Here is a 12,321-nt window from a genome sequence, read left to right as displayed (position 1 = left end):
TCATATCATGATGTGCTCCATGAATCTTTCCCTAATCTGCATTACCTGAAAAAATAAAAAAAATAAAAATAAACAAAACCTTTTTAACTTGTATGCATATAAAATGTCAAAAATTGAGCAAATAGAAATAGTTCATTTTAAGTTACAATCATCTTGTAATTTTACAGTAGCAAAATTTATTACAACAAATCCGGACATAACATGAGGCAGAATTCAGTGGAACATAATGGGAATTTGATATGTACATGCCTGAAATGTTGAAAAAAACACTCAGTGAGAAATTATGCTAATATATACTATGTTAAACTAATGAAATTCTTCGGCCTTTTGAATCATGGAATTCTCAAAAAAAAATAATCATAGCAAAATACTTTACTAGTGTCTTAAATTGTCAACCAGGTAATACTTCAAATTAGCACATAATAATCCTGTCTATCTAATATGTAGTATTATTTGGTTCTCTAAGGCCTACAAAATGGGGAGAAAAAAAAAAAGGGAAAAACTCCAACTGCCAAATCAAAAAATGTTTTTCTAGAATCAATAAAAACAGCCAGTAAATAACAGTAGAATGGAAGAACTCCATCTACTAGCCAAAATGATAGATCTGTCATATCCATCCATTGCACTTCAAATTAATGGTTTCTTCCCACTCTGTTCAAGATTATGGGGGAAAACAAAAATTATCACTCGTTCTGCTCATCATCTCTGAATTTCCAAAGAACTAGCAGCTTGACCAAGCAACCCTCCATCATTGCCTACTAACTATCAGCTGGCCCAATCTATGGCCATCAATAGATCAGAAACTTCTAAAGTTTCAATCATGTCTGCGATCTGTATAAGCATGTTAGATTTCTTTTTGTTGGGCGGGGGATTCTATGCTAGAAATGGATGTTATAATTGGTGCCTTCAGAGTTCACTCAGAAAAGTAGAACTATTATCCTGCTGATATATAGTTGCATTTTGCATGGCCAACAAGTTTACTCGTGTCATCAGCAAATCCAAAACTATATGCAGCCAGCAGAGTGTACTCTAAAATACCAAATCCTAACTACAATTAGTTTAAGAATCCATTCAGATGACATCACAAGAAAAAAGGAACAGAGAACAGCAGCAGGCTTAATGCTTCATTTGACATAGCTTTTCAAATAGATCTTATCTGAGTAGAGCTTTTGTTAGTAAAGATTTTATAAGTAAAGTTTTTACCCAAAAAATTTGTGTTGTTTGGTTGTCAATAAGAGCTTTTATTAAAAATTATAAAATTACTTTAATAAGTAAATTTTTTAAAGTTATGTTTTGGAAAGAATAAAATAAGATTGTCAAATAAGTAGAAAATATTTTAGATATTTTAAGATTTAAAAAAAACTTTTTAACCTCTACTCTCAAAAGCACAAAATTTGAGCTTTTGGTAGTAGAGGCAAAATAACTTATTTAATTTTCAAGAGCTCTACGAAAAAACAATTAAACAACAAAAAAAAATTGATAACAGCTTATGGGATTAAATAAAAATTTATGACTATTAGATAAGTCATACTAAACAGGCACTAAGTATATACTACCTTTGCACGTCGTTGTTTCCTATGTGCTTCGCTTCTTTTAGAATCTTGACCAGGACTAATGTAATCCAGGAGATCTGATACACTGCAAAAAGCGATCATTATAGGTCTTGGTGCCACAAGAAATAATCAACAATTTAGAAACAAGTAATGTGGGAATACCCTGTTAATACCTAAGGTGACCTTTACTCGCTATGGATGCATCTGGCTTTGGAGTTCCATTCCGTGCCGCTTCTTGCTGCTCTAGAGCTTTTGATTCAAAATACTCCAGCCATGCAGCAGCATCCTGTAAAACGAAAAAAAATACAACAAAATAACAAAATTCTCTTCCCATCAATAATATGGAACTTGAGAAATTCTCTTATGACAGTTAAGATTTGAGGTGGGAAAATGGATTACGACACGATTACACAACATAATATGACATATGACCCATATTCGTGTTGACAAATATTGACACGATTAATAAATGAGTTGACACAACACGATAAATAACCATGTCGTATCTGTTTTGGACCATCTCAATATGATTATACGTTTATAACACAAATATCAATTATTATGTGTTAATATTATTGGAAAAAAAACTAAAATATATACTAAACACTAAATTTATGACTCATGTCATACTCACATTATGTTATAAACTTATTCATGTCATACTTATGTCATTTTAACTTATTTATAACTCATTTTTTTGACACATTTGTTATTTTAAAATTAATTTTTAATTTGTTTGTATTTAATATTAAACAAGTGAACACGATTAATAAACGGGTCATATCCGTATTTTGATATTTCAATACGATTAATGAATAAGTCATATCCATATTTGACACCAAAAATATGCCTCCAATACAATTTGTTTTATATCATAATATCACCTGTAAAAGATTGACAAGAGAGAAGCCAACTAGCCAAATTGCACAACAGAACCAATTAAAATATGACTACATGTAGTCACCTGAGTACGCAGATCTTCTAGTCCAAGCTTTGCTTGGAGAATCTTAAGTGTAGTTTGCTCATGTTGCACACTTAGTGAATATGCCTCCATCAAAGAAAGAGCTATGGCTATGGCATGATAACTTGCAGCTGTCTGTCACGTGAAGAAATCAAACAAAATTCTGAGTTTACAGAAAGATTTATAATTCTAAAGAGTGTGTATACATGCGTAAATAGAGAGAGAAAAACCTGTATATGGTCACCTCCTAATAGTCTTTGGTTGCATTTAAGGGCTTCATGCAAATATCTAAGAGAAAGATGAACATTTCCCATGCCCTCTTCCATCATAGCCACATTAATGTATGTTGCAGCCGTGTTTGGATGTGAAAGTCCACAAGTAAAATGCAAAAGGAATAAGGCACGATTTACATATCTGCCAATGGTACGGTATGATCAGGAGCTAGAGCCAATAAAAGACAAATAAAAGCTAAAGTAGGTAGATAAAAACTGCATTCGTTCGAAGCAGATTCAATTCAAAGGTCACATTTTTCGAAACTTCCAATTTAATTTATGAATAAATAAACCTTAATCAGTGAAAGAATGAAAATCACAAAGTTGCTCTGGTAAATCAAGCAGTGCTACTTACTTAAGAGCCAATTCAATGTGTTGAAGGCGATAATAGAAAACTGAAAGATCCCCATAGCTTTTCATTGTATCTGGATGGTCAAGACCAAGTTCCCTCTCATTAATATCCAATGCCTTCTGCTGATATATAGTTGCCTAAAATGAAGAAGAAGATATCTTGAGTACATACGAACGCTATTCTAACACTCAGACGCAGATGCCATTAGACCAAATGCCAGAACATAAGAACCATGAACGTGTTTGATTTAGTTAAAATATATAATCTGATATCAAAATTATGCTAATGCCTGTCCATGTAATTCCTAAGTCCAGAAAATTATAATTCCTAATGCATATCTTTATACAAGACCATAAAAACAAGCCATAACACAGTTTCAAATCAAATGTCCCACTGAATGAGAACCTCCGTACAGAAGGACGTTATAATTATACTCGACTTAGAATCACCAAGTTAACACTGAAATACAACTGAAGATTGTCGTACCTGATTAAAGTCTCCAGTATGGTAGAGAACTACAGCTAGAAGACTGTAAGCACTTGCAGTAGTCCGATGGTAGGGACCACAAACAGCTATCATCCTTGCCAGTGCCTTCCAATGCAAGTAATACATCATATGAGATCAAGAGATGCCTTATTATGAAAAGAATAATGTAATTCTTACGTATAGATCGAGTGGGTTATTACCTTTGTCCCATAATTTACAGCATCTTCTAGTTTTCCTTTATCAAGGGCAATTTTGGATGACTCTAATAAAGTCCGTCCATCCGCTGAAGTGCAACCTACATGCTGTAGAATGCCATAAAAATAGCACAATTACATTCAATTTACAAATGAGTGACTCATTGAGAATGTAAAAACTAAATCAAAACACAATTAAGAGAGAAAATAGTCTCACCTTGCACACAGGAACCATGCTGACAATATCATCTCTCGTGAATGGGTTTGGGCATTCCATATCATAATCTCTTGGAACCAACTCCAACCCAACCTGGGTAAAGTTTACAAGCAAAATTCAAGCTTTGAAAATAATCCGCTGCCAAAGGAACCGAAAAGACAGTACCTTACCTTATGGCAAAGCCCACGTAGAATTGAAATCTTTCTCAAATGCAGAAACTCGTCTTTCAGGTACCAACCAAATCTTCTGCCAAGAAATGTTCGTAGCCACTGCAATCTAAGGATATGATCTTCATTCAAGCTTTGGTCATCTTCCATCTCACAACAGCCAAATAAGAAATTTAGGGAAGAAGCTATAGCTGCAGATAGGTCTGATAAATAGTCAACAGATGCAATGACTCCTTTAAGTACATGCTTGAACGCTCGAGTAACCATCTCATGAATACAAAGTGATTGTATGTGAGGAAGCTTCTCTGCAAGTTCAACCTGAATTTGTAAATGGGATTAGAACCAACAGAAGAAGAATACCAGGCTTTCAAGTATTAGCATGTCAATTTCTCAAAATATTGTATGTCACACAACATACAGTAATATCTAAAGACGACAATAATTCAATATCTTGGAAAAGTTCACCATGTCAAAAATTCTATCATGTAGTACAATTTTCAAAAAGGAACATTGATAATTCAATCCAGAAAGACTTGGGGAGATTGTTTACATATAGAAAGATAACTTAGGGGCTTTGTTTACATAAAGAAAGACAACATTTGTTTATTCCGATTTCCACGGGTGAATAGGTTGCATGTCTGAGAGAGAAAGAGAGGGAGAAATTCCTCACCACGCGACCTAAAGAGCGCATTTGTAGTCCCCTTAAATGCATAAAGTCTGTCAGTGTGCGGCCATCAACCGGAGAAAGTTCAAGTGATCCAAAGTCTGTTACCTAATAAAGAATGCAAATTAGTCCATAAACCATCCCCACACGTCTAAATTGGCTGCAACAAAGGCCCTAAATAAATTAAATAGTACCAGCTTTGGTAAAGCAATGTCATCATAATATTTGTATGTCATTTTCATAAGCTCATCCACTGCCTGCACAAGAAATTAATTTTACCAGTCATTCCTTATGAAAATAAAACAAACCAAATTTACCATAATGAAAACACAAAAAGTAGCAAACTTTACAGTTGAAATACAAAACAAAATTGAGATTTTGCAACCTTTGAATGAAGGCCAGTGCCAGTTTCTTTCAATCGCAAGAAGGATTCTTCAGAAATTAGTTTTTTCAATTCCATCTCACAATTGAGCTCGCCATTGCTTTGCTGTCTGCCATTAGTTCCCACATTCATGCTGCACGGTCCATTGTCATCTTCGTTAGCCTCATTATTGCTACCAACAAGGTTAGGTCTGTTCTCCCTCTTCTTCAAAAATTTAAATTGCTTCCCAAGACCTTTGACAGCATGTTCAGTCTCAATATCATCCCCAGACCTCGTTGACTTGGTATCTGTTGGGGTTTCCTGCTTTTGTAGATGTTGCACCCAACAAGAACCAAGTTCCCATCTAATAGATCTTTCTGACGCAGTTGGCTCCAGCTCTAGCTTTGCTATACTCTGTTTAATAACTCTTCGTACAAGACTTCTAAGAGCTTCTGAATTATCCAAATTGCACAGAGGTGACTGGTCTCCTCTAGCTGACTCAGCACTGAAAGACTTCTGAAGTACAAGCCTTAAGCTGCAATAAATAGTTTACCCTGTCAGAACAACTTAAATGGAGAAAGATATAAGAGTATACGAAACAAAGGCAGAATCCACCAAAGAAGGTCTAAATACTTTCTGAAATAGCACAATCCAAAAAGCTGATGACCTATTTCAGCAACTGAGCATCCACTGTAATTATACTTCCCTTTATCCTTTATTTGAACATCATCAACGATGTCTGTTGGTTATTTTGTTAATATAACAATTACAAACCAATGTCAAGGCACATAACTATAAACACTCAACCATTATTGTGAAAGCCATGACTTAATGTTTCCTGCAACCACTCGTTATTTTTTAGGTGGTCTACAACTATGCAGAGGTGAAGCATCCCCATACAGTGAAGAATCTCATACATATTTTAATGGAGGAAAAGCCATTTTCTGGTCCATAGGATGCTGAAAGAGGAGTACATATCCCTAACTAGATATCAGCTTTCTTTTCTTTGGCCTATTCATAAACTTAACACTTGAAGAAAACCTGGTTTAGAAATCTGACATCAACTCCCCTTAAGAGTTCAGACACCTACTGATTAGATCCCATCTAAACAGGAAGAAAAAGGAGCAGGTGCTATCCTTTCTTAAGAATCCCCAACACCAGCATTTCAATCCTGTTCTATCTGGTAAAAATAAGGAGAATAACAATGCTCTGCATCATGAATTCAACTGTGATAGACACTAAGCAAAGAAGCTCGTACCAGTTAGCATTTCTAAGATATCTTGCAGAATAGCTTAAAACGGTTAGTGGTTGAAAGATAATTTTTCATATCTTACAGCCATTCTCCATCTGTAGATTTCCTAGTCTTTGTGTGCTAAGAGGAATCGACAGAGGAAGCATTGTGTTACAATTTCAGACCTGTTAATATTAAGAGAATTAGCTCCTCCATCAGGTTGATCTTCAATTTCAATATCTTGTGTGCCAAACTTCTCCGTCACATCACCAACAACCTTTACTACGGCGGTGTATCCACAGTGTCTTACAATGACGGTACCCAATGAGGAGGTATCCTGCCAAAAACTATATTGTTTCAGTTCTCTTTATAACAAAATCTTTGAAACTAAAATAAAAGAAAGAGAAAAAGAAAAGGAAGATAAATCTAGATATTTCAAGAAAATTTTATTTCAAGATCTACCATGCTGAAAACTTTAGCAATTGTATCACTAGTTGATATAATACAAGCATGCCCAACCAAGGTTAATAGGCTTCCCCAAAAAGGGTTGATGACATTAAGCTGGAGCAAACTACAAGTAGAAAATCAGAGGGATATGGATAAAATGGGTAGAAAGACCTGCTATCAAGTGATTTCAACAGAATAGGGAGTCACCAAACAGAATGGCAACATAAGATTCATGAAGCTAAACCAGATATATAAGGTTAGTAACGAGTAGTGATTCTTAGGAAAGAACCTAAAATTGACTTTCTTGTGCATTCATAAATGTGTAGAAAGAGAGAATGAAGAGGATGGGTATTTTAGGCCATCATCAAATGCTAGATATCAGATAAAGAGTGAAACATCTTAATCCGACAGAAAAATCACTCCCTGACAAAGGTAGAGCTATATTATTCCGCCCACGTAAGTAATTTCAGCTGTGATGAATGTCTTTTATGTGTGTGGTCTGTGAACGTAAGCATAAGAAGTAAAGGAGAAATCGACTTACGTGAACAACTACACTCTCATCTGCAGTAACACCTTTTAGTAAATTCCTTTGAGCAACTTCTGCAGTAGACGTACCAGATAACTGATTTCCTTTAATAGGAACCTCAGACTTCAAGCTTGCATCTACTGTATCACGTTTTACTGTAATGGACAAGTCTCCCACACGATCTTCATGCAAGATTGCCCCCTTTTGGACATTGATTGTATCTTGAGTGTGTAAATTTGAATCAATGAGACGGCGTATTGATCCAACAGCATCAACAAATTGGTTATGAAGCAAAAAGGCCTTCCGATCTCTAACCACCCTCTCCTCTTCAGTTTTGCAAGGAAGCCTAGCCAGTATAGCAAATTCCGTCGCCCACGGTCGTAAATCACGTTCTCCATCTCTTCCCTGGCCTCCGCCATTGCCACCCCAATTCTCATCTTCTGCCGGTAGGCATGGGAAATTTGATGGAGACTCAGCAACAGATGGAGGTACAAGCCATGTATTAACTCGAAATCCATAGGGAAGATTACCAAACTGAAGAAGGATATTGAATATACTATATCAGTAAAATCAAGTTAAAATCACATTTGAATTGGAATTTGAATTGGTAATAAACTATGTCAGCACAGAAATTGTTACCTTATTATGTTCAACAAAAGCTTTCATTAGGGATTCATATGCCTGCATCACGCATAATGACCATAATTATTAACAAAACAATTGATGGGTAAGCTAATTGAATTTATGGAGGAAAAAAAGATGCATTCAGGTAAAAAAGAAAAAAATAATCTGTAGATTCAACTATTGAGTACCCACATTGGCAAAAGCTCGACTGAGATTTTGCAGAAGATCCACCAGGGAGTTGCTTTGGAAAAACTGCTTGCCCAAAGTATAGAACCCTTTTACTGATGCAACTACTTGTATAAGCTTTCCATTGCAGATTTTTATCTGTAAGCACAAAATACAGTTTCCCGCACTTTCAAATACTCACATTACTTACAAAGACATGAAAATAATCCATGCATTCTTATTAATTAGCAGACAATGATTATTAAATCTTTAACACTCATTGGCCAATTCATCAGCAAAAATAACGAGTTGAATAACTCTACAATTAATTAGTCCATAAACAACAAACAACAATAATCAGAACTTTATATTAAATGGCACCTGAATTTCAAAATAATCACCGTCGCGCTTGTCTCCTTCTTTGCGTTCACATTTTCTCAAATCTTCAAAATCAAAATTATTAAAAATTAAAATCAATAAACAAATTTCATATTCAAATAAATCACATATATTTATATCATTTTCCTCTTTCTTTTCTTTTTTTTTTTTTTTTGATCAACCATGTAAGAAACGAAGACAAATAAATAAATGAACATTAGGCTTACTTAAGATGGGGGGAGTGAGGTGAGAGAAAGAGAAGAAGTCATAAAACTCGGAGAGTTTCGGCGTCGGGTGAATGGCCGCCATGTCCAGACTCGGAGAAACCGCCGATGAAACTGGCGATGACGTGGCGCGGGGCCCGCTTCGGTTATCTGCTGCTGCTGTTGCTGCTCCATCAGACAGAGCGGCAGAGTTTGGTGAAGGTTGGTGGGGCCTACTGCCGTTCTTTTTGGCACATGACTCTGACGATGGCGGCAATCGGGAGTTTCTGGACTTGGAGAACCGTGTGGTGCACGCGACGATGTCGAGAAGCCGCCGCAGGTGTGCCACGGCCTGAGATTCCTCGGTGTAGTCCTCTGCCAAGGACAGCGCCAAAAATGTAAATAACAAGGAATTGCCGGGCAAAGGTTTTTTCTTTTATTATTTTAGTTCTTTCAATTAAATATTAACTTAATTATAAGTAGAAAATAATTATAAGCACTAAACTATTCGTCAAACTTATTTTTAAAAATATTTTTTATAATTAAAATACTTCTAGATTAAATTATAATTATAAAGACTAAAAAATAATAAAAAAATAAAATTTTCACTCTATAAATAAGTCTTTACATATAATTTTATTAAACTCTAATCATATTAATTATTCACGATAAAATTATTAATTCTAACCTTCTTACTTCTGTTTACATTTCTACCAACTAATATTTTTTTAATAGATTAAAATTTATGGCTGGTTGAAAATTAGGATCATAAAGCGACAAATCGTTTTCATATTGAATTGACTGTTCAATTAAGTATGCTTGACTAGAAAAATAAAAAATAAAAAAATTTGAATAGCAACTAGAAAAAGTTTGGTAAGGGTAGTAAAACAAACTTCAGAAACATGGCTAGCTTATTGAAGTTATAGGGACGACTCTTTCTTATAACAATTCTAATCTACTAATTCTAAAACTTGTTTTATTTTTTTTCTTTTCTATGGTGTACTCTTGTTTTATTTTTATTTGTTCTTTTATATGGTGTATTTTCAAATAAAAGTTGAACTCTTTTGACAATGTGGTAAAAAACATCAGTTGTTATTTCATGAAGTCAAATAATTGTAATAGAGAATGATTCCATTTATATAATTAATTTTTACTGATTATATAATGAAGTGATGCACCCAATCTAAGGCGGCAGTTGTATAAAAATATATATAGCGGACAAAAAACAAAATGCTCTCAAGTTGCCCTTATTTATGCCTTAAAAAAAATTTCCACAAGTGTATAGATTCATTGTAATCTCCGACCCATTCAAAATATTTCTTTATTGCCTAAAACAGTCAAAACCCAAAAAAAAAAAAATCATCATTCTTGTTTTTTTCCTATTTTTACCTTTTAAGGGATGTATTATATTGACCAGAAATATGAACAAGTTTTCTGATTTAAGCAAATCTTCAATATCTATATCATAAATTTAATTGATAAAGAGAGATTCTGGAGAAATAGAATAAAATAATAAACATGGAGCAATAAAAAGGAATTATTGTTTTTTGTGTAATAAATGGAAAATAATAATCTTTCTTTTTTCTTGGTTTGCACGAGTGAGATGAGGGGGTGAGTAAGAGCATCTATGAAGCGGGCAAGGGACGAGATGCTTGCATTTTTAAGTACCCCCTCAAGATTGGCAAAATTTTGTCATTTAATGATTAAACTAATAAATAATAATGGTCGCAGATATGAGCTGCGTATAATGTAACTTTTGAAATTTCCGAAGTTTAGGCCAGTTACTTAAATGCACGTTATTATTGTACTTTTGAGACAGCTTCCACTTTTACTTGAAATGACAAGGACAGCTGAGTCCAAAATGTACAGCTCTAAAAAGCATGGTAACGTTCCGAGTGTGCAGGACTAAGTGGACTGCATCAAATTGGTTTTTTTTTTTAATGTTAAAAAATAAAATACTGTCATTTATTTATTTATGTATTTAGTCAATTAATATAGTCAATAATTTTTTTCACTTTAATCTGTCTTTTTCACTAATATTAAAAAAATAATTTCGAATTAAAAAATCTTACAAACATACAATAAAATGAATATAGTTTACTGAAATAGTATGGCAATGAATGCACAACTAAAAAGATTTAAATGTTAATAATTAAAAATGACAAATAAAATGAGACCCACATCCACATGCATGAGATTTTTTTAATTCAGAAAATTTGACACGAGAGGGCTTCACCTACCTTCAACCATTCTGAGCAAACATGGCTTCAGAGTAACAACCTCTACTCTATCATTCAGTCTCTGCCCCCTGACCTGATCAAAAAATAATAATAATAATGCATTAATATCATAAAGAAATAAACAGATAAAAATAAGGTGGGAAAAAAAAAGTATCTACTGTTTAATATCATTATTCATAATCATATATAATAAAAAAAAGGGGGGAGAGATAATAAAATATATGTACCTCGTGAGAGAGAGAATAATTTGTGAGGTGGCAAGTTTCTACATTGGAAGCCAACAATTTTTTCACATCAAGTATCTTGTCAGTGGAGATGCCCTTTGAGCAAATTTCAATCAAACAAAAAAAAAGGATGATTAATTAATAATTCATTTATATTTATAAAGTTTTACAAAACAATATCCTAATCGTAGCTGGTGAGGGCAAAACAAGAAAGTATTAATAATAAGTATAAATGTATACCTTGAGAATAACTTGTGATTCATATGGGGTGATGATTGTGATATCAAGAACACTGGGCACTACTGCACAACAAAAGAATCTATGAACATAAGGAAGCTAGAAAGCGGAAGCACTTTACAAAAAGCACTTTCCAATGAAAGAAGTGAATAAAAAGGATTAACAATTCAAACCTTTCTCTTCTTTCTTCTTCTTGTCCGCCTTGGCTTTATTGGACTTGCCTCTTCCAGACCTTGGAGCCATATTAATCTTCCCTTCCCTCAAAAGCAGCTTATACTTTTAGGACACAAATTCAAGAACCCAATTTCAACAACACTAACACTAATCGTGAATTAATAATAATAATAATAATAAGGCACTGTCGATGAACCATGCGAAGAGAGTAAAAGAAAGGAAGAGCGGCCAGGAGGGAGAGGAAAAAGAGCTTATTTAGAAGCACTTTTAAAAGGAGAGCTAGCTAGCTAGATAGATGATAAGATAAGGGTTTTGGATGGGTTTACCCCTTGGGAGGATTGGTAAGCAATCCTAGCCTCACCTTGTTGATTTCCTCTTCTCTTTTTCTCTTGCTCTCTCTCTCTCTCTCTTTTTTTTTTTTTTTTTTTTAATATATCAAATTTTTTTTCAAATGATAAATGTGATGTCGCCTTATTATTATAGGAGCAAGAGAGATGACTGAAGAGCCCCTCTTTTGCCGTTGCCCACCATCCATGCGCGAAAACAACAACAGCAAAAGTGGGGGCCAGCGACAACGGAGAAGCATCAACCGTCGAATGCTTGCCACGTGGCACCCGATTGTGGGCCGCAGCCACTTTTGTTTTA

General features: G+C 34.3%; 1 protein-coding gene across 1 annotated transcript in view; it reads right to left on the bottom strand.

The window, feature by feature from the left end:
* LOC18036007 (protein TSS) overlaps positions 1–12,075 on the bottom strand; it is a 13,891-nt gene extending 1,816 nt beyond the window's left edge. Inside the window, 25 exon segments of the mRNA XM_006427335.2 lie at positions 1–30; positions 33–45; positions 1,557–1,638; positions 1,727–1,839; positions 2,518–2,649; positions 2,745–2,928; positions 3,142–3,275; positions 3,625–3,729; positions 3,825–3,926; positions 4,036–4,128; positions 4,206–4,520; positions 4,873–4,974; positions 5,061–5,123; positions 5,252–5,762; positions 6,644–6,795; positions 7,447–7,965; positions 8,071–8,112; positions 8,248–8,379; positions 8,602–8,663; positions 8,826–9,176; positions 11,042–11,114; positions 11,269–11,361; positions 11,506–11,567; positions 11,676–11,778; positions 12,003–12,075. The exon segment at positions 1–30 is cut by the window's left edge and continues 1,816 nt beyond it. Of these exon segments, the coding sequence (XP_006427398.2) occupies positions 1–30; positions 33–45; positions 1,557–1,638; positions 1,727–1,839; positions 2,518–2,649; positions 2,745–2,928; positions 3,142–3,275; positions 3,625–3,729; positions 3,825–3,926; positions 4,036–4,128; positions 4,206–4,520; positions 4,873–4,974; positions 5,061–5,123; positions 5,252–5,762; positions 6,644–6,795; positions 7,447–7,965; positions 8,071–8,112; positions 8,248–8,379; positions 8,602–8,663; positions 8,826–9,176; positions 11,042–11,114; positions 11,269–11,361; positions 11,506–11,567; positions 11,676–11,745 (3,535 nt within the window). The 5' untranslated portion in view covers positions 11,746–11,778; positions 12,003–12,075.
* Positions 12,076–12,321: the final 246 nt, after the last annotated feature.

The sequence above is a fragment of the Citrus clementina genome, unplaced genomic scaffold, assembly GCF_000493195.1.
Source record: "Citrus clementina cultivar Clemenules unplaced genomic scaffold, Citrus_clementina_v1.0 scaffold_7, whole genome shotgun sequence".
Lineage (NCBI taxonomy): Eukaryota > Viridiplantae > Streptophyta > Magnoliopsida > Sapindales > Rutaceae > Citrus > Citrus x clementina.
The sequence above is the reverse complement of the archived record's forward strand: the minus strand, read 5'-3'. Positions and strand labels throughout refer to the sequence as shown.